This window comes from Mauremys reevesii, unplaced genomic scaffold, assembly GCF_016161935.1.
Source record: "Mauremys reevesii isolate NIE-2019 unplaced genomic scaffold, ASM1616193v1 Contig36, whole genome shotgun sequence".
NCBI classification, from domain to species: domain Eukaryota; kingdom Metazoa; phylum Chordata; order Testudines; family Geoemydidae; genus Mauremys; species Mauremys reevesii.
In genome coordinates, this window is record NW_024100847.1 from 424869 (window position 1) to 452343 (window position 27475).

The window sequence follows — 27475 nt, forward strand, 5'->3', positions numbered from 1 at the left end:
AAACAGACACCATTTCTCCTTATTTCATAACTATCAAGTTGCACCCTGTCTAACGAAATGTGTTTAGCTTTTGCCGTCAGATCACAGGAATGACCCCACCCTGAGTTCCACAGCAAGCACAAGTCTGGAATAAAATGCTATTTTTAATTAAAACATAGGGTGCCCATTTGTCCCATTTTTAAAGGGACAGTCCCATTTTTGGGGACTTTTTCTTATATAGGTGCCTATGACCCCTCCACCTCCTGCCCCATTTTTTCACAGTTGCTATCTGGTTACCCTGGTTAAAACGTAAAACAGATCTGAGCTTTACTTCTGCAAGCTGTACTGTGTGAACAGACCCCATGGCTGTGTAGAGTCCTCCTGAAATCAGCAAAGGTTCTACAAAGGCTCAAAGGTCTGGCAGCAGAGGGCCAATGCCTCTTTAGACAAGCACCTAACGCACGTTTGTGTGGTATAAAATGTCCTGTTCTTTGCCATGCTTGCTTCAGAAGCTAGTTTTTCAGTGTGCAGCATCACAACAACAATCCGTACAATCAACAAGCACTTCCTGATAAGAAGTTCAGTAAGATCAAAAGTGTATGTCTCCGGAGCAAATTCTCCAGGGGTATAGTGATTATAGTGATATTATTTTCATATTTTAGTGGTTAAAAACTCTTTGTAGATCTTAAAATAAGCTTTTAAATTCAGGAAATGATTCTGTGCTACTAATGGGGGTTGTTTATAATAAAGGTGCATTTTTCTTGTAAGATTTAAAACATGTTTGTTTCCCTTTTGGGGGCAACCACAAATTGTGTTGAGTTTTGTTTAGCAATATGAACAAATCTTTCCACAGGTGAAGAAACTATAGCTGAAGAAATCTGTGGGATTTACAAAGTCTTATTTGGGATGCCCTTTTTTTAAATAAATAAAAGGAATACTGAATAAAGATCCTGACTCTGTTTTCATACTTGTTACTAGAAATTGTCTGGTTAACTATTTAAAAGTGAAGTTGAAATCTAGCTTTCTGCCCTGATCCAATCACTAGCTACTCACAGAACAGAAGGAAGTTTGCCTCTTTGCTGTTTCAGGTAAGCAACTTTACTAGGGTGCACGGATTTCCTAACCAGTCTGAAAGGATGTAATCTGGATGAGTATTCCTGTTTGGCCCATGTCCCACAGGATGTCAGAAGAAGAATCCAGTGAAAATGAGCTCAGATCCCTACTCTGGCTTCAGCTGCCGCTCTCTTCCTCTCCCTACCACCTGTTATGAACATTATGAACAGGAAACCGAAGGGTTTGGAGGGCAGGAGGGGGATCAGGGCTGGGGCAGGGTTTTGGGGCATGGGAGGGAGTCAGGGTGGCAGGCTCCAGGTGACACCTCTAGCAGCTCCCAGAAACAGCGGCATGTCCCCTCTCCAGCTCCTATGTGGAGGCACATCCAGGTGGCTCTGCGCTGTCCTGTCTGCAGGTGCTGCCCCTGCAGCTCCCATTGGCCGTGGTTCCTTGCCAGTGGGAGCTGCAGGACGCAGCGCTTGTGGTGGGGGCATCATGTGAGGCCCCCTGGCTGCCCCTGCTTGTAGGAGCCGGAGGGGGGATGTGCTGTTGCTTCTGGGAGCCATGCACCCCAACCTCACTCCTGGAGCAGGGCAAGACCCAGACCCCACTTCCCGGCAGGAGCTCAAGGGCCGGATTAAAACATCTGAAGGGCCGGATGTGGCCCTCAGCTGTAGTTTTCCCACTTCTGGTCTATGCAAAAGGTTAGGTTGGTATGACTGTGTTGCTCAGGGATGTGGATTTTCACACTGCAGAGTGATGCACTTTTAGCCATGTATATTTTGTACTGTAGACCTGAGCTAAAAGAGGCAAGAAGCTCATGCTGGGACTGCACCTTCTCCTCTGGAGCAGTATGCGGGCAGAGGTGAGAGAATCTGCATGTTCCCCCATCCCAGTCCCCCATCCCAGCTTCCCTAGTGCCCCCCTCATATAATGTGTATTCAATTTAAACACCTAACTGTTCTTGTACACTACACCTCAGCTAAGGGGTGGGAGGGTGGTGTTCAGTAAACTGAGATTAATTTCCCTCTTGCTTTGGTTTTCGCTAGGAAGCAGTGAAAAGGAATGTTAAGAAGGTTGGCACTGTGAAAACAATGCTATTTTTTCTAAATAGGGAAAATACAGGCACTCTATTGTGGCCAAGAGGTCAGTAAACAGGCTATTATGATACATATTTCCAAAGCTACCAGATATTTAAAAGGTATCTTTAACTGAAAGGCCATAACGGAAAATGTAAGAGGGGATAGGCAGTGAGTGCATAAAGGTTTTGAATCATATCCTTTGTGATTAAGATATTGCCCCTTTGAGGTAGTTAAATAGTTGAAGTTTTAACCTTGCAAACTTGCTGTTGCAGATAAGACCTTCACATCCAGGACCTGCAGAGGATGAGATGAGTGGGTGTAAGGGAGGAAGGTGGTTACATGGTTAAAGCATAAGCATAAGAGTCAGAAGTTGTGGGTTCTGTTTTCAGCTCTGCTTTTGGGTCTACCACAGATTCGTTGCATTCTTTATTTGTATTAGTAGAGAGCCACGGAGCCTTAGTCATGGAGCAGGACCTCAGTGTCCTAGGTGCTGTTCAAATGCAGCTTCCAGTCTGGTGTTATGCATGAGCAACCTTAAGAGATGCTGAATTTAACTCCTTGGTGCTTGACTTTGCAACCTAAATCAATTTTTACTGAATACAATTTCCTAGTATTTTTTAAACAGCTCATTAATTCTGTTATGTACAACTGCAAACCCCTCTCCTGCACACACTACCACAGATGGCTACCACTTCATCTACAGAACTCACTCTATTAGCGCATCATCCACTGGGTTCGTATGCTGATTTGGGTGGAGCTCAGCCCAACTCTGCCTCTCGCCACCATCACCTCCCCCATGGAATGGGGCTGCGCATGCCTGGGTTAGTTCCCCCAGCTTGAGGGATGTACTAGGAGAGGTTGGTGGTCATGTACAGACTTTGAGAGTGTGATTGAATGGAGCTCGGCCTGCTTCCTTCCTTCCCTGCCCTGTGGCAGCTCCCAGCCATTCCCAATGCATGGGCTGAGTCTCAGAATAGCCCTGTTCCATTATTGTGGCAGGTTAAATGTTTTCCTGGGCATGTTTCACTGACATTTTCAGTAGCTGATAACTCAGCCAAACCTGAATGGAATTTTATGGGGCCAAGAAAAGGCACATCTCTAACCCGAGGGCTTTCTTCTTGACCAATTTCCAAGGTCTACAACAAACAATAGGCATGTGGAAATGTCTCAGGAGAGGTCACACACATGTTTTATAAATAATAGGTGGTGCTAGGCAACCTCAGTGAGAGTCACTTCCTGCTCGTCCAATGACTTAGAAATAAAATAGCTTGTGAAGGAGAAAATATCACCAGTCCACATCCTCAATTCCACATAGTCGTCATTAGTGGTGAGGTCATTGCAGTGATGTGACCACATAGTTCCACAAACAGATGAGTTCTAGAGTCCTAGCTTCATTTCTTTTATATTTGAACTAAAAACGTAGGCCCCACTTCTGCATGTGAGCAGAGCCCTGCACCAGTATGAACCCCCATTTAAATCTGCTGCTGGTCTGCAAAGACGCAAGACTTTGCTGGCATAGAACAGATTAGAGGAAGGGGGTCTTAGGGCATGCCCCCATAGTGGGAATTTTGTGGATTAAATTGGGTATGTTGTTGTGGAATAACTATTTTGAAATAAGTGCGTCCTCACAGATTTTTTTTTAGCTACTTCCCTCTGAATTCGTGCATACGAATCACACTGACTAGTAGAAATCAGTGCTCTGCATTCTGGGAAGGCATCCTATGGAACTTTGGTCCACTGCTAGGCTCTACGGATTTTGGGATTCTTCTCATGGCATGTTGTGGGATGCTCTCCAGAAACCGCTGGCATTCTGGGTCTTGAGTTAACAGTGGCAAAGTCCCATGATTCCTCTGCTCACATCCCATCATTCAGCTGTTTGGTGAGTCAGCGCATGGAGTCAAACAGCATGAAGGAGGCATAGCTGGGCACTGGGGCCAGGTACTTGTTAATGCATAGAGGCTAATGCACATATGTGACCGACTGCACTTTATATTCACCCCCTACATGCTATTGTAATAATCTGCACAAAGGATACCTGTAAGGTATCATTTGAAAACTCATAATTCACTGGTCAATATCACAGTAAGATGTGTGTGGCATTATATGTAAAGTTATGAATTTTGCTGCCTGGCTATCTCACTGAAGGAATTTGTACTAGAAAGCGCTCAAGGACATGCATTTCAAGGGGGAAATGAAATATAAAAGTGAGGGGCAAACATCCAAAGCCACTTCTCTCTCCCTGTCCATCTCTCTCTTTGTACCTGAGAAGACCAGAAGAAACAGCTGCTGGACTTGAGGGAGGTATCCTGACCTGAAAAGTTCAGTCTGTAATGCTGATAGAATGGGGTAAGGACTTCACTTTTGAATCAAGTATAGTTTAAGTTAAGCACCAGGAAGCTTTTTAATCTTTATTTTTCATGTAACCATTTCTAACTTTCATGCATCATTACTTGTACTTCCTTAAAATCTATCTCTTTGAAGTTTAAATAAACCTGTTTTTTATTATTTAATTGAAACTAATCCAGTCTAATTAAAAGCAGCAAAGAATCCTGGCACCTTATAGACTAACTGACGTTTTGCAGCATGAGCTTTCGTGGGTGAATACCCACTTGGCCGGATGCAAGTAGTGGAAATTTCCAGGGCAGGTTTATATATGCAAGCAAGAAGCAAGCTAGATATAACGAGGTTAGTTCAATCAGGGAGGATGAGGCCCTGTTCTAGCAGTTGAGGTGTGAAAACCAAGGGAGGAGAAACTGGTTCTGTAGTTGGCAAGCCATTCACAGTCTTTGTTTAATCCTGAGCTGATGGTGTCAAATTTGCAGATGAACTGGAGCTCAGCAGTTTCTCTTTGAAGTCTGGTCCTGAAGTTTTTTTGCTGCAGGATGGCCACCTTAAGATCTGCTATTGTGTGGCCAGGGAGGTTGAAGTGTTCTGCTACAGGTTTTTGTATATTGCCATTCCTAATATCTGATTTGTGTCCATTTATCCTTTTCCTTAGAGACTGTCCAGTTTGGCCGATGTACATAGCAGAGGGGCATTGCTGGCATATGATGGCATATATTACATTGGTGGACGTACAGGTGAATGAACCGGTGATGGTGTGGCTGATCTGGTTAGGTCCTGTGATGGTGTCGCTGGTGTAGATGTGTGGGCAGAGTTGGCATCGAGGTTTGTTGCATGGATTGGTTCCTGAGCTAGAGTTACTATGGTGCGGTGTGCAGTTACTGGTGAGAATATGCTTCAGGTTGGCAGGTTGTCTGTGGGCGAGGACTGGCCTGCCACCCAAGGCCTGTGAAAGTGTGGGATCATTGTCCAGGATGGGTTGTAGATCCCTGATGATGCGCTGCAGGGGTTTTAGCTGGGGACTGTATGTGATGGCCAGTGGAGTCTTGTTGGTTTCTTTCTTGGGTTTGTCTTGCAGTAGGAGGCTTCTGGGTACATGTCTGGCTCTGTTGATCCGCTTCCTTATTTCCTCGTGCGGATACTGTAGTTTTGAGAATGCTTGGTGGACTCTCTCTCTCTCTCAGGACTCCACGGGCCATCACAGTTTCTCCTCCCTTGGTTTTCACACTTCAACTGCTAAAACAGGGCCTCATCCTCCCTGATTGAACGAACCTCGTTATCTCGAGCTTGCTTCTTGCTTGCATATATAAACCTGCCCTGAAATTTCCACTACTTGCATCCGATTTAAGTGGGTATTCACCCACGAAAGCTCGTGCTGCAAAACGCCTGTTAGTCTATAAGGTGCCACAGGATTCTTTGCTGCTTTTACAGATCCAGACTAACATGGCTACACCTCTGATACCAGTCTAATTAAGTTACATTGTCTGGGTACCTCAATTTGAGATAGCAAGTTGTTGTGTATTGTTTCCTTAAAGGGACAACAAAACTATCTCTGGACTGTCCAGATCATTTTGTGGGGGGGGGGGATGCTTTGTACCTCGGGAGAACACCCAGCACCCTCCTGTTAAATGATTGTGTGGTATCCAATGCAATGTTTGTCATGTCGGATGTCTTCGGAAGGCTCAGAATGTACCGAGCATTGTTGTTATAGTGATGTAATAGTTATGTTATGGGTTATAATTTTATCTATATAGTTATGAGGCTGAAAATGTATCCCGATGGCTTAAAGCAAGCCCAGACAAAGACTCTCAAGAGCAGAGAGGGAGTTCACACCTCATCAGGGCAGGTATGGGACAAACCCAACCCAGCCTCACAGGAACAAAAGACGCTGGCATAGGCAGAAACAAAAGAATTAGTTAGATTCCCGAGGGAGTCACCCCGCCTCCTTCTTTTGGTCAGTTTGGAACTGTGATGAGGTAATGCTCACCTGACTCTGAAGGGGTGGGGGGAAGCCAAGAGGGAAGAAAGAACATGATAAAAGGGAGAGACATTTGCCATGCTCTCTTTCTCTCTTCCACCTACACCTACAGACACCACAGGAAGTGACTGAAGCACTGATCAAAGGGGAGAGCTTAGCTGAAGAGTAACCAGACAGCCTGTTGTGAGAAGCCTCTAAGTTTGTAAGGGGATTGAAAGATCAGCTTAGAATGCGTTTTGCTTTTATTTCATTGGACCAAATCTGACTTGTTATGCTTTGACTTATAATAATTTAAAATCTATCTTTATAGTTAATAAATATGTCTGTTTATTCTACCTGAAGCAATGTGTTTGGTTTGAAGTGTGTCAGAGACTCCCCTTGGGATAACAAGCCTGGTATATATCCAACTCATATAAGCTTGCAGCATTGAGCTGGCATAACTGGACATTGCAAGACAGAAGTTCCTAGGGTTGGTTCTGGGACTGGAGAGATTGGCTAGTGTCATTTGGTTGCAAGTAGCTGGGAGTGTTATACCAATATAATAAAAACCAGCAGGATCTTATTAAGAGGGATAAGGCAAAGATGCCACATTTATTGTAAATATAATAGTAAAGCAAAAGATAAAAGCAAACAATGTTGTTGTACCACTTATTTCTATTACTACTTATTCCTTATACACACATATATATATATATATATATATATATATATATATATATATATATATATATATATATATATATATATATATATATATATATATTCATTCACACAATTATTCATTTAGGTTCTGTATAGATGTTTTAGTTACCAGCCTAGACGTTGCTTATGCCAAGTTACTGGCCAGGTATCTTGGTCATGAGGATGGAGCCGAGTCTGTGTCAGATGCATCTGATGCTCCTGGAGGCTGGCAGCAGAACCATAGACTCAAAATCCTCAGTCTTCAGAGTCCAGTTTTATAGGAATTTATTCCTGTCAGTCCATGAGAGTTGCTTCATTCTGCTGTTGCTAAATCAATCAGCAGGTGGCTGGCTCCATGTTATCAGATGTTTGTTTTTCCTTCCTTGGAGGTGTGGTGGGGTGGATTCCAGTTTGCCCTCCGGGGATCATCTGGTGGTTCCCACTTGACACCTTCTTCGGAGGCCACTGAATTCTTCAGGCTGGTAACTCCCTAACCATTCATTCATTATTTAAACTAGGCACTCATTCACATACATTCTCTATCTTAATCACATCTATTTCACTTGCATCCGAAGAAGTGGGTATTCACCCACGAAAGCTCATGCTGCAAAACGTCTGTTAGTCTATAAGGTGCCACAGGATTCTTTGCTGCATCTATTTCACTGTCTCTTTACCTTTTGGGGTGTTACCAATTTATGTGAGACTCCCTGTCTTTTAACAATCAAAAATAAAGTGAGATGAAAACTTACAGAGGGTGGGGGTCTTTATCTATATACTATAACAGCTACTGTTTTGGCTTACTTAGAGTTAATTAATGTTTAACAAGTTTTATACAAGGTATTTCTTTGAGCAGGCTTCACACAAACACAGCTGGTGGCTTGCAGGTTAGAGGCTAAATGTTGGGAATCACATTTACTTCTAATATAAACCTTCAGTTATAAAGTATCATTTAACAATAAATCATTTCTAACAATAAATCATTTTTCATATAAACCATGTCTAATATAAACCTTCTTTAATATCCCTACAGGAGCAGCTCACATGCCAGAGGCTGTGCGTGAACAGCCCAGGAGTGGGGGTTCTCACAGCAGAGCAGGGCAAGGCTGACTCCTAGAGTCAAGGATTGGAGTGACCTAGCAGATCACCGGTCCAGATAACACCAGAGGGGAATGTCACAGGGGGCGGGGGGGGGGAAGAATCTGGAAGTGGGAGTGTCTTGGGTTTACCCTGAAGAAGTAACCAAGGCTGATAAAAGTCAGAGTGTAACCCGTGTGTGGCTGGCAGGTTGTGACTTGCATGAAGGAAGAGTGTTTGTGGATGGCCCAGATGGGAGCTATTTCCACAAGGCATTGTAAAGCATCCTAGGTTGCAGGATGGGGTGACAGAGCCCTCAGTGGTCTGGATTGCTTTTTACCATGTCACAACATGTATTTGGAATCACACACATGGGTGGCTCAGAAGCCAGTCACTGTATTGTGAGGCAAGTGCCACAGAGAAGGATAACTGTGAGAAGCTAATTGTGTATAAAGCTTTCCTGGAGCAGCTTCGCTCCCCTGAGCACCCTCTCTGCGCTTGGCAAACCAGGTCTGACTGGTGTGACAGAATGGTGGTGGTGAGAGACATAGAAGGAAGAATTGCAGGATGATAAAGGCCACTTTCCTAGAGATATGAGTGGAGTTCAGCCCGAGCAGCAGCACAGAGCAGCATAGGGAAAAAGGGCCTTAGATTGTAAACTGTGTGGAACAAAGACTGTGTCTCTAAGTCAGCTAGGAAGCACTACATGTTTTCAGTGCTATACAACATTTTCTTCAGTCGTAGTGACTCACCATTTATATTGATTTTACAGAGAATCATTAATAAAAGGAAAACTAACAAAAACTTTAGCCAAGTCCTGCAGTCTTTACTGAGTACTTACTCGGCCCCTCTTTAAACACCCCTTTCAGTCAGTGACTCTTGCCAGAATGTCAGAAGATGTGTCCTAGTGCGTTGGATCAAAAACTAAATATAGCAGTGTGGAATGCACCAGGTCGGTCTATGCATTATGGGACTGTTTCCTCTTCCTTCCCCCACCCCTCTCAACACTGAGACATGTGGGAAATGCATCAATGTTCAGATTAAAAACCAGCCATGTCTGTTGGTTGAATTTCTGTCAAAGAAAGAGGAAGTTGTTTTTAAATAAAAATTTCTAAATAACACAGTCCCTGTCTAATCCCCCTGTCTGAGACCCTTTTGGCCTAATATAATAACAGTGACATGCAGCTTGTTCACAAAAAGGGAAAAAAAGTGAACAGAGTTATGTTACTACAAACAATGAGTTTTATAGCTTTTGTAAGAAACAGCTCTGGCCAGTGTAGGAAGCCCGCTCCTGGCAGCAGCGCCAGGGAAGGCTGTTGCACTCAGGGATACAGACTGGAAGGGAAACTTGTGGAGGGCTTTAAATGTTTCAATTTTACACCCTAATGCAGGGGTAGGCAACCTTTCAGCAGTGATGTGCCGAGTCTTCATGTATACACTCTAATTTAAGGCTTTGCTTGCTGGTAATACATTTGAACGTTTTTTAGAAGGAGCAAAGAGTCCTGTGGCACCTTATAGATTAACAGACGTATTGGAGCATGAGCATTCGTGGGTGAATACCTACTTCGTCGGATGCATATTCACCCACGAAAGCTCATGCTCCAATATATCTGTTAGTCTATAAGGTGCCACAGGACTCTTTGCTGCTCTTACAGTTCCAGATTAACACGGCTACCCCTCTGATACTTGATGTTTTTTTAGAAGGTCTCTTTATACGTCTATAATATATAACCAAATTACTGTTATATGTAAAGTAAACAAGGCTTTCAAAATGTTTCAGAAGCTTTATTTAAAATTAAATTAAAATGCAGATCTTATTAGTTTAGTGTGATCCTTGCCCTTGCTTTTCCTTGCTGAGTTTTCCAATGTCTTGTGGCACCTATTTAGATACTTTAAGCTGCACACAGGCTTCTGAGTTATAAGCTGATAACCAGCTGGCAGGAGGTCAGCAGCTGGAACCCCAGATCGGCAACTGAGGTGAGTGGAGCTAGCGACTGGTAGGGCTGAGCAGGGCCGGAAGCCTGGACCCTGTCTGGCAGGGGCCTGCACTGGAACTCCAACTGGAAGCAAGGTGAGTGGGGCTGCGGGGACCCCAGCTGGCAAGGGGCCAGCAGCCAGAACTCCAGAGTGGCGGCAGGCTGACCGCCACCACTCTGGGGTTTCCACCACCAGCTCCTGACAACTGGGGTCTCAGCCCGCTGCCAGCCTGGGGTTCCTTCCCCCAGGCCCGCAGTGGTTGCTGAGGGGGACCTCAGTTGGCAAGGGGCCAGCAGCAGGAACTCCAGAGCGCCGGCGGGCTGAGCAGAGCAGCCCGCCCCGCCTGCGGTTTCAGCTGCTGGCTTCTTGCCAGCTGGGGTCTCAGCCCACTGCCAGCCTGGGGTTCCTTCCCAGGCCAGCAGCGGGTACTGAGTGGGGCTGCAGGGGACCCCAGAGTGGCGCGGTCTGAGCAGCTCAGCCTGCCCCACGTGCCATGAAAATCGGCTCGCATGCCACCTTTGGCATACGTACCGTAGGTTGCCGACCCCTGCCCTAATGAACAAAAGCAAACAAGGGGTAAATCTGGTGAGTGGTTCCATGAGCAGCTGCCCCTCCGTGTAATGTGCCCAGGGCTGCACCCACAAAGAAACACGTACAGTGGGGTGAGCCAGCCCCCTCCGTGTATGTGCCTGGGCAGGTCCCTCAGCCTCCTGGGACACAGGCTCGATGCTGATCCCTGGGGCGAACCAATAACTTAGGGCCCAGCGCAGCCTCTTCTCTCCTCCCCACCCCCCGACCCCAGCACTGGCTCCCCGGACAGCGCCTGGGTGCAAAGCAGCCCCGCCCGTTTTGAACGAGCCCCGCCCCCATCTTCTCCTGTCCGCGCCCCCTCTCCCCGCCCCCTTCCCTCGCTGTCCCGGAGCTCCGGCCCCGACGGTGCGGACAGAGCTGGAGCGAGCGGTCGCGCCCCAGAGGCTCCGCAGCGGCCCCGCCATGGTCTCGGCTCCGCGCTGCCGGCCCGGCGCCCGGGGGCTCCTGGCGCTGCTGCTGCTGCTGCCCCTGCCCGGGGCTCGCGGTGAGTCGCGGCGGCCCCAGCAGCGGGCGCTGCCCCGGGCTGCGCGGGGCCGGTGGGCGGGGACCTGCTGCTGCCCCGCACTGGCTGCGCGGGGCGCGGAGCGGGGGGCAGCGAGCCCCGCCCGAGCGGCACCGCCCCACCGGCTCCCGGCGCAGGGGCTCGGCCCGGCCAGTCGGGCCCTGGGGAGCGAGCGGCCGCGGGGCAGCCCGGACAGGGGTGAGCGGGCGGGCAGCGGGCTCGGCCCCACGGCCCGTCGGGGCGGGTGTTTCCGCTGCCCCAGACCCGCCGGGCGGTGCCTTTCTTGGCCCCGCTTCTGCCCGGGAGAGACAAGCCCGGAGCTACCCAGAGCCCGTCCCCGGCCTGGAACCAACTCCCCGGCTGCAGCGTGGCTGGGTGGGGCCGGGTCTGGCTGGGAGCCCAGATAACGGTGCGTGGAGCCCTTGGCTCACCCGGTCCCTGGCTTTACCCCGGCTGTGCTGGGTCCTCTACTGGTGAAGCGGCTTCTCAGCCCGGTTTTAGTGTAATTAACCCTGTCACCGCCTCGCTGTGAAGTGGGGAGAATAAGTTGTTGGCTCCAGGGACGATACCCCAGCACCTGGGTGTGTTGTAAGGAATCAGCGCAGAGCTGGTAGCTGAAGTGTTGTGAGCCGATGAGATGATCCCAAGAGAGGACAGGATCAGCAGGGGAGTGCAGGCTAATGGAAGCCCAGATCAGACAGGATTAAGAAAGAGAATTTGATCAGTGAGCTCAGACACAAGGAGAAGGATGAGATTTGTCTGGGAAGGGGCAGTTACAGAACTGGAGAGGATCAGGGATGCTGTTAGAAGGCAGAAACACAAGGCAGTGACCATAAGAATGGTCGCAGTGAGTCTGATCAATGGTCCATCTACCCCAGTGTCCTGCCACTGATAGTAGTCAGTGCCAGATGCTTCACAGGGAATGAACAGACCAGGGTGATTCTAGAGTGATCCATACCGTCATCCAGTCTGGCAGTCAGAGGTTAAAGGACACCCAGAGCATGTGGTTGTGCCCTGACCATCATGGTTAATAGCCGCTGATGGACCTGCCCTCCATGAACTTAACTAATTCTTTTTTGAACTCAGTTATACTTTTGGCCTTCACAACATCGTGTTCACTGACGTTAAGGGAAGGAAGGAAGGGATATGGGCCAATAGTTGAAGGGATAGGTGGGATCAGAGGATGGCTTTTGAGATTGGGGGAGACCAGCACTTGTTCGCATTTGGCTCTAGTGAGCTGGTAATGTGTCAGGGGATCTTCTACTGTGAATGGCACTCCAGGCATGTTGACTGGGCCAAAGATTATCATCTCTAAAACTGTACTATAATCCTCGCTGTTTTGTGCAAGAATAGATTGTTTACGGTTCAAAGAGTTAATTGACGGTGTGGCTACAAGGACTGTACACCTAATGCATGTGGACATCTCGCACTGTGCAGTCTCAGAAATATTAAGGAAAATGAAATGAGTAAAATTAGTTGCATTTTTTCTTGTTTGTCTTAGCTATGTTGTTCAGTGGTACTTTCCCTTGTGTGTTGAGAGGCAGAGTTTTGACATTTGTAGGAGAGAGAAGGAGCAAATCTGGGATTGGGCCATTCTTTTGGCCTGTTTTGTCAGATACTAACCCTGTAAAAGTCACTCTAGTCATCTTGCAGCATCTGATGTCTGTCTGTGAGTGGCCTGGCTGTTTATATGATTTTCAGAACAGTCAGATGAGTGAACTGATCTTTCGTTTTGCAAAATTCCTTTTTATACAGTGTCTGTGCTGAAAACAATCCCAGGCAGCCCTTAAAAAAACAACAACAAATAAAACTGGTGATTGTAAGGGGGAGAAATATCCCTTCTAGCTCTGAGCACAGGATTCATGGTGGTCAAAATAAGCTTTTGTTTAAGGATGAATCTCTTCAGCTCGAGTTGGCCACTAGCTGGTCCACTTGGAGTGTGGGTGGGAATGGGAGAGTTGCTTAGGCTGGAGCTAGGCAGTGGGGATTCAGCTACTCTGTGTTGCTAATCCAATCGCTACTGGAAAACCTGAGGAACCCCCCACAACGGGGCTCACCTGGCCTGTGGCAGGTCCCTGTAGCATCTAAGCCATGTCAGGATCCTTTTCAGCGAAGGCAGCTGTGTGAAATTATTTACAATAAATCTCTCTTATTAAAATTAGAGTATGTTCTTCTGTTTTTTGGATAGGTCTGTGTGGAGCCCTGCCAAGGCTCAGTCGTGCCAGCCCCCAGATTACCAGTCACACAGAGGGCTTCCCTATGGGAACAGAAGTGACCTACAGGTGCCTTAATGGCTTTGTTAAAATCCCTGGAAAGTCAGACACTGTTGTTTGCCTTTCAAACTCAGAGTGGTCAACCTTTGGAGAGTTTTGTAATGGTAAGTATTTTATTTTCTCTGGAACAAATTTCCTCTGGCCACCCTTCGCTGATGGAAATGTCAGACTTTCCCCCACTGAATACGTCTACTCAAAATTAGCCTCAATAACTAGTTTCAAGTTCCTTGCTGGATCAGTGACAATATAGTTGGGGATTCCTCCATCCTCGGTATGCTCAGACAGTTTTGCTATATCGCCAGGCAAATGTGAAATAAAGCTGTTTCAGAAATGATTTACCTGCAGAGTACCACTTATATTACAAAATTGCATAAATGTCCTGGCCAATGGGAGCTGGGGGCGTGGTGCCTGCAGGAGAGAATCGCGCAGAGCCGATTGCGCGCCTCTGCCTAGGAGCTGGACCTGCTGCTGGCCGCTTCCGAGGCTCAGAATGGTTCATGGTGCTAGGATGGGCAGGAAGCCTGCCTTAGCACCCCCGCTGCACCGCTGACAGGGAGCTGCCTGAGGTAAGCCCATGCCCCAATCCCCGGCCAGGCATGAGCAGCTGAGAGGAGGATGATTTTGTTCAATCAGTGGCTACTGAGGACGTAGAGAAGGAAAGATTTGCGAGGGAACACAAGCTCTGTTTTTGCCATGTGCAGTTTAACCTACTGGCAGGGAATCCAAACAGGAGTTTTGTGAGTTGTCAATATAACGATTAAGGCCCAAAGCTGTGAGAGCAGATAGGATCCCAAAGGCAGGGTGCACAAGGAAAAGAGGGTGGGCCAAGGAGAGAATCCTGGGAGATTTTCACTGGTGGGGTGGGGCTGGGGGGAGTTGGAGGATCCACCAAACTAGACCTGAAAGTACGAGATGGAAGAGTCAGGAGAAAAACCATGAAAGGATGGAGTGACAAAAGCCAGTAGATGATGGGGTTAAAAGAAGTAGAAATACTGGATGGTGTCCAAGGCACTAAGAGATCGAGGAGAATCGGGTGGGGTAGAGGCCCTGGGAATTGTGTGAGACTTCAATAAAGTGGAGAGGATGGACACAGGCTGGAGAGAGTCACAAGGTTAGAGTTGAAGAAGACAACTGTGTCGTGGTGTAAACAGAATGTTCAGTTAGAATTGGAGATGAGGAGCAGGGGGGAAATCTGTCTCTATCTTTCTACAAGCTTTAGTCTACTAATTCCTTTCTCTCTATTAGCTCCTTCCTTTTCTTTTTTACTCCTTAGTTTGTACCACTCTCTGCTTGGAGCAGCACCTGCTACCATTGTCCAAGTTGTTTGCCTCTCTTCCTTAAAAATAATTTTTAAAAATCTCCCTTCCTCCATATTTTCTAAAGTGTCCTGCTCTAATGCTCATATGCTGTTCTGTGGCTGTACTGTAATACCTGCTGCTGCTGCCTCTAAATAGGTTTACCAGCTAGTAACTGTGAAAAACAGTAATAGGCACCTATATAAGAAAAAGTCCCCAAAAACAGGACTGCCCCTTTAAAAATGGGACATCTGATCACCCTACCTCTAAATCATAAACTTTTGGGGCAGGGTACCTGTTTGGTACCCTTCATTTATGTTACAGAGCTATGTTTCTGTTTTTTAAATTTTATATATATATGTGTGTGTGCTTGTATATAAATAGAAAGCTAAAAGTACAATTTTTATGCCTATCTTTATAGCTAAATCTTTTCGACCCTGTATCTTTTTTTTTTTTTTTTTTGGCTAGGTGGCTGTGGTGCCCCACCAAGGTTAAAATCTGCTACCTTAAGCAAGGAAGATGGGCGGAAGAATTACTATCCTAAGGGGACCACTGCGAGTTATGTCTGTCGCCCAGGATATGAGAGCACCAAAGTGAAAGCTGTCGTTACTTGTCTTGAGAATTTAACATGGTCAGAAGCCCCTGAGTTCTGTAGAGGTGGGTGTCTTTTTTGTCACTTTTCTCTCCGCTGAGCGAGTGGCCCTGTGTGTTTTCTGTTAAGCAGCTGGTTCACACTTCAGTACTGGCTTGTCAGTGTTAGTTTGAAAACCTTTTTGTCAGGTTTTTATTTTAAATTTGAATTCAACTTTAAATGGCAAGAGAAAGCAAAGTGAGTACTATTGAATGTAAGACAGCGCTTGCAGTAGTTAAGCTTTCAATTGTGTTCGTTGCTTCCCAGCAGCAATAGGAAATCACAAATAAAGCAGTAAAGTTAATATCATACTGTGGTAAATATCCAGAAAATGTTGAGCACTGTATCCCTGGAAACTATATGTGAAGGAGAATGATAGTATTATTTTTGTCATTGTTAAAATTCACACGTTTAAAAACTCTAGCCTCAGAGACCACTCATTCAGCATACGGTTCAACCAAACTGAATCACCGTATTAAAAATAAATGCAATATTTAATAACTATATGGCAAAGTTGTTCAAATACCAAAATATAAAACAAAACTTCAATGAAGAATGGCCTGCATTGTGAAGAATATCATAAGTTTTGGCAAAGCTTCCTATATTGAGTCTGTATCTGTTGCATTCCATGCAAAACCTCCATTAATACAGGGTGAGAGGAAGGAGCCAACTGAGTTATCACCCTTAACCACAGCTCCTTGAATGTCTGTGTTCTATTCTGTTTGACAAACATAGGCTATATCTTAATACTGATGTGAATTTCTTGTGCAGTCTTAGACTCAAGTGGTCTCGCATGCCTGATTAGGAAAATACTTGATGTGTATATAATAGGCCCTATATTTTTATGTGCAAAAATCTTGTCCACATCAATGTCAGAAACCTTTTTCAATATAATCATTAGTCCTAGCTGTAGTTTTCTCTGTGGCTCCTGGAATGCAGCATGTCTCTTCTGTTTGCCATGTCCACATGGTGAATTTCTGATAGTGTGCTCTTTATGGTAATAAGTGCCTGGCACCAGAGGAAGCATCACAAATAACTCCCAGTACCAGGTAGGAGGCGTGTCTGCCATTTGCTGACAAAGTGATAGAATTAAACACGTAAGATGGACAATAAGAATATCCACAGTTAAGTAGGAGAGTGAACTAACTGGACTGCTGGTCTGCCATTGTCATAGTCCAGGAGTGGCCAAACTTACTGACCCCTCGAGCCAAATACAACAACCTTCAGAAGTTCAAGAGCTGGAGCAGGAGGCGCCTGCTGGGGCTCAGGGCTTCAGCCCTGCTCCTCCTGAAGCCCTGAGACCCGCCTCCCTGCTGGGCAGAAGCCTCTAACCCACCACCCTGCTCCAAGGCAGAGGTCCCAAGAGCCTCCACCCCAAGTTTGGTAGGGAGGCTCAGTGAGCTGCACTTTCACTGTAAAAGAGCCACGTGCGGCTTGCGAGCCACAGTTTGGCCACCCCGGCCATAGTCTCTTCTAAGTCTGTTAGTTTGTTGCATCAACATAACACGCTAACACTGATCTTGTTCTGTGCTAGGGAAATCGTGTGGTGTTCCAAAAGGACCAGAGCATGGCAGAGCTGTTGTTCTAACCAATGACCTGTATGGTGCAAGAGCAAACGTCATTTGTGATGAAGGGTGAGTGTTGGGCAACCGGTGCTGATTAATTCACAGAGCTTAGTTTGGTGAACAGTGGAAAATGAATAATAGAAATTCCGATCTAATTTAAAAACCTAACCTGAGCAGGTGCTACAGATCTGCTGTCCTGGCTTCAGGGCCCTATTGAGAAAGTACAACCTTCCAGCTGAATTTGGCCAGGTGTGGCTCATGATCCTCAGTCCTCCAGCTGAAAGATTGTTGGAGGAAGCAGGTGCAGCTATGGTATCGTGAGGTGCACTTCAATTTGTTCAAGCTGCTGTTGGAAAAACTTCCAGAATATGTGATTGGGTTCTAGTTTCATTGGATTGAGCAGGTACTTTCTGGACATCAGAGTAACTGAACAGAGAAGCAAATGGCATGAGCATGGATGTCTTCATTTTAATTAATATATCATTTTGTTTGTCACTGTATCACCCATTTCGGTGGTATGTGCAGGCAACAAGGGTTAGATTCCCTGTCCTGGAATCAGGATGATTGGGAGGGGCTGGCTATGGAATAAATTGCCTAGGGAAGTTGTAGAGATTTTAAGAGCAGGTTAGACAAATGCCTGTCAGAGAGGGTCAAGGTAATACTTTGTCCTGCCTGAGTGCAGGGGACTGGACTAGAAAACCTCTCAAGGTTCCTTCCAGTCCTATGATTCTATGTCTTCAAACCCCACAGGGATTGGGAGACAAAGAGACTGCCTTTTCCTGTAGCTGAGCCATCAGCCTACTTCTCAGGTGATGTAATAACAACTAGCTGTTATCAGGTATCAGATCACTTTACAAAGGAGGGCAGTATTGTTTACCCCATTTTACAGATGGGGAATCTGAAGCACAGAGGGGAAGTGACTTCCCAAGGTCACCCACAGGCCAGAGGCAGAAATGAAAATAGAATCCAAGTTTCCTGAGTCCCAGTCCAGTGGTTCTAGGCAATACTGCGCCTGAGTTGCATCCACAAGAATGTCCAAGCTATTGTTGTGATACTTCACATTTTCCTATGCAGAAGTGTACAGGAGTTGCACACCTGGTTAAAGGACAGGGAACAAAGGGTAGGAATTAATGGTAAATTCTCAGAATGGAGAGGGGTAACTAGTGGTGTTCCCCAAGGGTCAGTCCTAGGACCAATCCTATTCAATTTATTCATAAAGGATCTGGAGAAAGGGGTAAACAGTGAGGTGGCAAAGTTTGCAGATGATACTAAACTACTCAAGATAGTTAAGACCAAAGCAGATTGTGAAGAACTTCAAAAAGATCTCACAAAACTAAGTGATTGGGCAACAAATGGCAAATGAAATTTAATGTGGATAAATGTAAAGTAATGCACATTGGAAAAAATAACCCCAACTATACATACAACATGATGGGGGCTAATTTAGCTACAACGAGTCAGGAAAAAGATCTTGGAGTTATCGTGGATAGTTCTCTGAAGATGTCCACGCAGTGTGCAGAGGCGGTCAAAAAAGCAAACAGGATGTTAGGAATCATTAAAAAGGGGCTAGAGAATAAGACTGAGAATATATTATTGCCCTTATATAAATCCATGGTACGCCCACATCTCGAATACTGTGTACAAATGTGGTCTCCTCACCTCAAAAAAGATATTCTAGCACTAGAAAAGGTTCAGAAAAGAGCAACTAAAATGATTAGGGGTTTAGAGAGGGTCCCATATGAGGAAAGATTAAAGAGGCTAGGACTCTTCAGTTTGGAAAAGAGAAGACTAAGGGGGGACATGATAGAGGTATATAAAATCATGAGTGATGTTGAGAAAGTGGATAAGGAAAAGTTATTTACTTATTCCCATAATACAAGAACTAGGGGTCACCAAATGAAATTAATAGGCAGCAGGTTTAAAACAAATGAAAGGAAGTTCTTCTTCACGCAGCGCACAGTCAACTTGTGGAACTCCTTACCTGAGGAGGTTGTGAAGGCTAGGACTATAACAATGTTTAAAAGGGGACTGGATAAATTCATGGTGGCTAAGTCCATAAATGGCTATTAGCCAGGATGGGTAAGAATGGTGTCCCTAGCCTCTGTTCGTCAGAGGATGGAGATGGATGGCAGGAGAGAGATCACTTGATCATTGCCTGTTAGGTTCACTCCTCAGGGGCACCTGGCATTGGCCACTGTCGGTAGACAGATACTGGGCTAGATGGACCTTTGGTCTGACCCGGTACGGCCTTTCTTATGTTCTGTCCGCCACAAAAGCTTTGGGTTTAAATGGGCTGATGAGGCTTGGATATTGAGACATTCAGGTTTTGAAAGAGTGGCAGCAGTGGGACAGCCCTTCTGCAGAGGTCTTCTCTCTCTGTTGTGGCTGTGAGAACAAGTGGCCTTCGGGTGTAATGTTTTAAGTTAGAAGAAAAGCAGTAGCCACCTGGCCACAAATGATGTTCATGTCTATCTTTGTTGGTCCCTGTCGTTTCAGCAGACAGGTGAAAGAACCTGAAGAGACCAGCTTTAGTAGATGCACCTCTCATCTGTTTCTCTAAACCTCTTTGCCAAATAAATAAGGCCACAACCTTTAGTCCGTAGTGATAAAGGAAGTAGTGAAGGCTAAGTGACTGCATTGCTGGTATTCAGTACTTCCTGTGCAAGAATTAGCTAGAGTTATAGCTAGCTAAGTGGGACTTGGGTGTGGACTGTTGCCAACTCTTTGGTAGAAGAGAAGAATTAAAATAGGAAGACTGATGGCACTAAGCAGGCTGATCTTAGAGAAAGAGATACCCCTTTAGTACTTTGTTCCTCATTTATCTGGGACAGTAATCCAAGGTGTAGAATGCCAACGGCACAGCTCCTGAACACTGTTCTGCAGATTGGAGCTAGGGACGTCTGACGCAGCCTCCTATTCAGCAAATCCAAACCTCTTCGATATGCGAACATTTTGAGAAGATTGAGTCTGCAAAATTACTAATTTCCTTAGTGCTTTTCAAATTTTGGAACTTATCTACGGACTTCTTCCACCTTTGGAGATGTAAGAAATAAGAAGCGTTAAAAATGTGGAGAAGAGAGACTTAATTGTTTCCTTTGCTAAAGTTTACCAAAGATATTATGCAGAAATTCCCAAGCATCTAGCTAGTGTAGACTTGAAGGGAAGGATTTCACCTGCTAACATGGTCTCTGCAATCTTATACCCACCTATTTGCTTGTTCTACATTGGCTTTAATAACTCGGCATTCCTTGCTACTAGGGATCATGTTGGTACTTAAAGCAGGAATGACCCTACAGGCTCACCTACGGGCAGAAAGAACCCCTTTTCCAAAGTTCTGGACTATTACAGGAGTAATTACAGAGTTAGGTAAGAAACTTTTTCTCTTTTCTTTAGGTTCATATTACATGGATGGACTTTCATCCAGTGTTTGCTGAAGGGAGACTGTTGAATGGAGTCAACTTCCAACTTGTGAAGGTCAGGCTATTTTTATGGCTTTCAGAGGAACTCATGATTGAGCTGTTACAGAGCAACTGTTACAGCCTTTTCATGTGTGTTTTATATTCGATCATACAGATATTTTTGGCAGTGGGGAGACATGATGAAAGTGTAGGAGGATCCATGGTGTTGCTGGTGCCTTCTGCGGAAACCATACTTCAAACAAACAAAGAAAACCCCACAGCCCTCTCTATCCCGACAGAGCATTCCCCTTGAGCTTGCTGTCTGGTGTATAGATTCCAATCCAACTAAAGACCTAAACACAATTAAACCCTGAACACGAGGATGGTGGGGTTTGATTAGTTTCTCATTCCTCACCAAATAAACTCTGCTGCTTTTGAATTCTTTCATCCAATTTACTTTTATTTAATGTAATTCCTCCATGCTAACTATTCTCCTCAAAACTAACCAACCACCCTGGTGTAAGTTGCGTCGCCTGGCTTACCACCGCTAGGGGCGATGGTGAGCTACTCTTTCTCTGGGCCGGCTTGAGCCCCGCCCGGTCTCGGAGAATCAGTGGCCGGGAACACCGCGAACGCCTGCGCGGCGCCCCTCAGGCAGGGGAGCCCGGCGAACGCCTGCGCGCGCGCCTCAGGCAGGGGAGCTCCGGCAGAGCCTGCGGCGCGCCTCAGGCAGGGGAGCGCCGGCAAGAGCCTGCGCGCGCGCCTCAGGCAGGGGAGCGCCGGCAGAGCCTGCGGCGCGCCTCAGGCAGGGGAGCGCCGGCAAGAGCCTGTGGCGCTGTTGGGACCCGGTTCCTCCAGTTCACCCGGGTAGACCACTGCTGGCAGCTCAAGCTCTCCCCCCGGCTCAGGCTCTTCCAGTTTCTCGGGGTACTCGGTGGCAGGCAGTCCTGGTGAGCCCGCCCTTCCTCCTGCTCAGGTTCTCCCTGGTCCAGGGCCTCCTGGGGTGGCAGCAAGGTCCGAAGGAGCAGCGTGCAGTCTGCATCTGCCTCCTCCCTGGTGCTGCCCTCACTGAGCCAAGGGCCCCGCCCTTTATACTTCCTGTTCCACCCCTCCCCTTCCGGGGGGCGGAACAAGCTTGGCCTGGCCCCGCCCACTCAGGTTGAGAGAGTGGCTGTTTACCCTCAGGCTCGGAGGGAAGCCACCCTGGCTCCGTACACCTGGACTCCACACTTTAAATCTCAGGCTATTTCAGAGTGAAACCCAGTCTTAAAACTTCTTCCCAATTTATTTGCTTTAACCTTTTTGTCCTTTTGGACACTGCTTCTGGAACATTGTAGAAGCGCAACTATTGTCTTTCAAGGATGTCAATCAACTAGTCCCAGTTCCTTATATATAATGTGGGGGAGGGATGTGTTCTGATAAGGCTGTTATCCGGGATTTGTTTAATGAAGCCGGAATCTTCTAGCTGAAAAGATATTGGGAGTGAAGAAAAGTTTGAAAGCACAAAGTCTTGTCAATCAAAGGAAGGTAACGCCTCACGTTTTGTTAAGACACAGAACTAATTACACTCTCCAATGGTTGCATTTTTTCCCCTTTTGGGGAGGAATTGTAAACCAATGTTTACTTAATCTTTACAGTTCACCTCTAACTGAAATGTGCATTAATATTCATGATGCCATTCTCTTTTCCTTCAGCGATTACTTGTTCTCCTCCTCCTAATATTGCCAATGGGATGCACAATGGCAGCAACGTGGAAATCTTTGTCTGTAACTCATCAGTAACTTACAAATGTGACCATAATTTCTCACTTATTGGAGAGGCCTCCATTCAGTGTACAACTAAAGATAACATCAATGGAGTCTGGAATGGGTCTGCCCCTGAATGCAAAGATGACTGTCTGGTTTTATCTTCCTCTTGTTCTACTTTCTCCCACCAGAAAAAAAAACATTTGATTGCTAGGCAAACCCATGAACATGAGGAAATTGAGTTAGGCATTAATCGTCTAAAGATATAACTTGTGGTAAACCTGGTTGCTGTAGGAAGCATAATCCTTAAAAAGTGGCTGTCGCTGCATGTACACACAAGGAGAGAAAATTAAGATCTCATGGGTAATGTTAATTCTGTGGTTTCCTAACGGCTGAATGCTTTGCAATTTTAATAACTTGTGTCTGCTGTGGGTTTTACGTAACTTCGAAAAGAAAAAAGAAGTCCTATGTGGAACTAATGTCTCATAATCCACCTCCATGTGTCATTGAGGTTTGGGTTCAGGGGGTTTAGAAGTCCCTCTCTGAAGTTTTGATGAGTAAAACTGAAGGGAAATGACAGATTTTGGCAGTATGTAACTCATGGTGACAGCAAGAGGCACCACATTGAGCCTTTCACATCCCTGCTGCAAACCATGGAAGTGTTAGAGCTCTTAAAAAAGAGAGAGAGAGAGAGAGAGAACTTTTGTAAAGGGAAGTGGTAGGCAGCTCAATGTAGGGGTTGCTATGGGCTTCCCCTAGAATATAAGAATGGGATCCCAGCAGCAGTCTGCAGCATAGCCCAACTAGCAGTACCTGGGCTCTCGCTGTGACAACGTGTAAGTGGGATAAGTCTGTCTTCCCTCTAAAGATGCAGATTCCTAAACATTAATTTGGGAAGCTCCTGACTCTGAGTGGCCAGCTGGTGATGGGAGACTGATGTAATGTTCATAGCTGCTTTTTCCTCTTCTTTTTGCCCTAGTCACAATCACCCAGGACAAACCCACAGCTGTCCCTCCCGAAGGAACAGAAGTAGCTGGTACTTCCTCATGTAAATTGGAAGAACTTGGATTTGCTAAATTTTAGAATTTTGGGTTCAAAATCTGGCCCACTTGGAGTGTTGGGGGGAGCTTGAGAGATGCTTAGGCTGGAGCTTGTTGTGCAGTGGGGACTCAGCTACTCTATGCTGCTAATTCAAACCCTCTCTGCACCTCCACCATTATTGTGCAGCGTGGTTCCTCTCACTAGGCTAATTCCTGTTTAGAGAACATGACCTAGCACAGCAGTGAAGACGCCTTTATTTTCAACCCCTGGCTGTGGGAAGCTCGTCTGTTCTCAGAGGCTACTGGAAAACCTGAGGAACCCCCACAACGGGGCTCACCTGGCCTGTGGCAGGTCATTGTAGCATCTAAGGCATGTCAGGATCCTTTTCAACGAAGGCAGTTGTGTGAAAATATTTAAAATTAATCTCTTTCCTATTAAAATGAGAGTATTTTCTTATGTTTTTCTGATAGATCCGTGTAGGCCCAAACGAAGGCGCCGCAGTGCTACTAATGGCAAAGAAGTGCCAGACAGCTGCGGTGATGGCCCTGGTAAAAGCCCTGGTAAGTCAGACACACTCCGAGTGGTCAACCATTGGAGAGTTTTGAGGTCGTAAGTATTTTATTTTCTCTGGAAAAAATTTGCTGGGGCCACCCTTCGCTGATGGAAATGTCAGACGTTCCCTCACTGAATAGGTCTACTCAAAATTAGCTTCAGTAACTAGTTTCAAGTTCCTTGGTGGATCAGTGACAATATACAATTAACCTGCTTATTCAAGAATCTTGTTGCTAAGCAATGTGGGAGCATCCATCAGTGAGACGACTTCTGCTTGATTCAGGAATGTGCAGTGGGTCAGGGAGGGGGACGGCCCCTGCCCAGGCACAAAGTCCCCTCAGTCCCATCCCCCCCACATTGGTGCCAGGCTGGGCATGGACCAGAGCACAGAGGCTTCCATGGGCCTTCCCCATCACACAAGAACCTGGCCCCTCAGCCCGGCTGCGCCGGACTCAGCCCATGGGATCAGGAGGGGTCGAAGGGGCCCAAACCCTGCAGCAGCAGCGACAGGTCCCCACTGCCCCACCCCAGCCCCCACACCTCTGCGAGCTTTGAGCCCCCGGGAGCGTTTCTGCCTCAGAGGCTAAACTCTGTCCTGTTGGTGAGACTGTTAATGCCCAGGGCCTGCTGCTAGGGGCTGCGGGTGTCTCCTTTCCATTGTGGTGGTGGAGGGGTAGGGGGAGAAAAAGCCCTCTAAACAGCAGGTAAAGGTGCGGCTTCTGTAGCTGAGCAGTTTCAGTAAAGCAAAGTTTGGAGTATAAGAGTCCTATGGATTATAAAATGAGCAAGTTCCCGTTATAGTCTTAGGTTTGTAAATCAGACAGAAATGGATTAAAATCTTCATTAAAGCTAATGTTAAAGTGATCTAATACACAGGTTAAGAAAAGAGCATCTGTACATCTGGGTATAAAGCTTAAATTATCCAAAAGTATAAACTTCAGTTTGAAAGACATAAAATACATAATCTGCAGTATCTCAAATTAAGGTTAATAAATTCAGTAATACGGTTCAGGTATTAGCATCCAATTTTTCAGGTACATCGCTCATAAAAGGTTATACTAAGAGTAGTTTGTGGAAAGCAAATATAGCAACCGTGAAGATTGTCCTCAGTAATTGAGAATTTAGGATCAGTTGCCCCTTAGAAAATACAATACAGAACATCGGGAAGTATTTCAGTTACTTTCCTGACTTCGCTTTTCATTGGCACTTGTCCTCATGCCTGTCATACAGTGTCCATGCATCGCATGAGAAATACGAAAATCAGCTGTCTCAGAGAGAGCTTTCCACCAGCTGTTTCACTTGTTTCTAATGCCAGACAAGTTTCATCTACTCGTCTATAGATTGCTCCCTTGGTCTCCTTTGCCCTGTACATCACCTTCTTTCATGTCACTCTGTATGGTTGTAACAGTGTCTCTGAGCCTGTGCTGCGTTAGATCATAAGCCCTGTGAGGTGGAGGAATGTCCAGTTTTGCACAATGTACTTACCTTACGTTACCATACATGCTCAGGCTGATGTATACATGGTAAATAATGTAAAATTTTAATGTACTGCAGTTTTGTATCAAGCCCATTCAGCGAACTAGCTTCAAGGCTCTAATGAAAACAAGTACATCCAAATTGTCCCCAATAAAATTATTTGTGACTTCTCAAAAACGATTATTCTGTAACAGACTACTGAATATGTTTCATAGTTAACTTTTTCCCTTCCTTGTCTCTCTCTTGCTAGGCATTTGTGATTCTCCTCCAAGATTGAGTTTTGCTGAGCTGCCTGGGACAGTGAACGATTCCTCTCCTGTTGGGACCAAACTGAAATACTCCTGTCGCCCAGGATACGTGTTGGGCTCTGGAAAGTCTCCTTTAGTTACATGTCTTGTAAATTCAACATGGTCAGTAGACCCTGAGTTTTGTGTAGGTGAGTATCTTTGCTTTTACATTTCAACTGATGTGCAAGCCATCATGACACAGTTAGAAATCTCTCTTCAATTGGGTAACCCCTTCTTATTTTACTAACTCTTCCCAGGAAAAACTATGTTTTGATTGCTAAATAAACCCATTAACCTGAGGAAATTCAGTTAGTGCTTAGTCCCCCTAAATACTTATCATGAAAACTAGTTACGGTTGGAAAACTGAAGAATGACGGACACTTCATAAATCATTCCTGGAAACCATTTTTGCCTCTAATACCTTCTGTATATGTTTGTCTCACTTCAGCGTTCACAGCTTGCAGTTCATTCTCTTGTCACAAACGGGTGAATTAAGGTGGAGATAAACCTTAGTTTAAGAGTTTTGCTTTTATGCCAGTACTCGACTACTCAGTGCTGGGGGGGAGAGAGAGAGAGAGGGGCTTACAAGCAGGATTGTTTGGGAACCCTATTTTTCAGAACTCTCTGGGAGGGCTCCTTGGCAGTGAAGGCTCAGGCTTCTGTGAGTTCATATCATAGCCATAAAGTTCTTAGGAGGGGGAAATAAAGGTCATTGTACAATCCTCATTTTGGGAGGAATTGTAAACAAATTGTTTACTTAATCTTTACAATTCAACTCTAACTGAAATGTGCATTAATACCCCAACTATACATACAATATGATGGGGGCTATTAGCTACAACGAGTCAGGAAAAAGATCTTGGAGTCATCATGGATAGTTCTCTGAAGATGTCCACGCAGCGTGCAGAGGCGGTCAAAAAGCAAACAGGATGTTAGGAATCATTAAAAAGGGGATAGAGAATAAGACTGAGAATATCTTATTGTCCTTATATAAATCCATGATACACCCACATCTTGAATATGTATTATATTCTGTTTGACAAACACAGGCTGTATCTTAATACTGATGTGAATTTCTTGTGCAGTCTTAGACTCAAGTAGTCTGGCATGCCCAATTAGGAAGTAACTTTATGTACATAATAGGCCTTTTTTGCTTCTGCAGAGCTGGCCCCGGTTACAGAATTTTCATGTGTCTTTTATATTCACTTGATTTAGATTATGTCAATCATATAGATATTTTTGGGAAGGGGGAGACATGATGAAAGTGTAGGAGGATCCATTGTGTTGCTGGTGCCTTCTGTAGAAGCCACATTTCAAACAAACAAAAAACCCCACAGCCCCCTATATCTCTACAGAGCATTCCTCTTGAGCTTGCTGTCTGGTGTATGGATTCCAGTCCAACTAATGACCTAAACACAATTGAACCCTGAACACTGGGATGGTGGGGTTCGATTAGTTTCTCATTCCTCACCAAATAATCTCTATTCGCCCATGAAAGCTCATGCTCCATAACGTCTGTTAGTCTATAAGGTGCCACAGGACTCTTTGCTGCTTTTACAAATAATCTCTGCTGCTTTTGAAGTCTGTCATCCAACTTTTGTTTATTTAGTGTAATTCCTCCCTGTTAACAATTCTCCTCCCTTCCCCTCAAAACCAAGCAACCAACCCTGGACTCCACACTCAAAATCTGAGGCTATTTCGGAGTGAAACCCAGTCTTTAAACTTCTTCCCAATTTATTTGCTTTAACTCTTTTGTCCTTGTGGACATTGCCTGGGGTGGATCCGTCAACCAGGTTATTGCCACCTGGTCTAGAACCAGCTGCACTTAGAAGGAAAGTTCTAATTTAAGCTTTCAGCTTCTGGAACATTGTAGAAGCGCAACTATTGTCTTTCGAGGATGTCAATCAAAGAGTCTCAGCTCCTTAAATATAATGTGAGGGAGGGGGGTGGTC

General features: G+C 45.7%; 1 protein-coding gene across 4 annotated transcripts in view; it reads left to right on the forward strand.

Moving 5' to 3' along the window:
- The window catches only part of LOC120393911 (complement receptor type 1-like), a 404201-nt gene that overhangs the window by 324711 nt on the left and 52015 nt on the right, over nucleotides 1–27475 (forward strand). For 3 of the 4 annotated variants that reach the window (XM_039518353.1, XM_039518352.1, XM_039518351.1), the window contains exon 20: nucleotides 22117–22311. The exons of the other annotated variant lie outside the window; for it this stretch is intronic. In XM_039518353.1, coding sequence (XP_039374287.1) covers nucleotides 22117–22311 — 195 coding nt within the window. The remainder of the gene's footprint in view (nucleotides 1–22116; nucleotides 22312–27475) is intronic. 4 annotated transcript variants of the gene reach the window in all.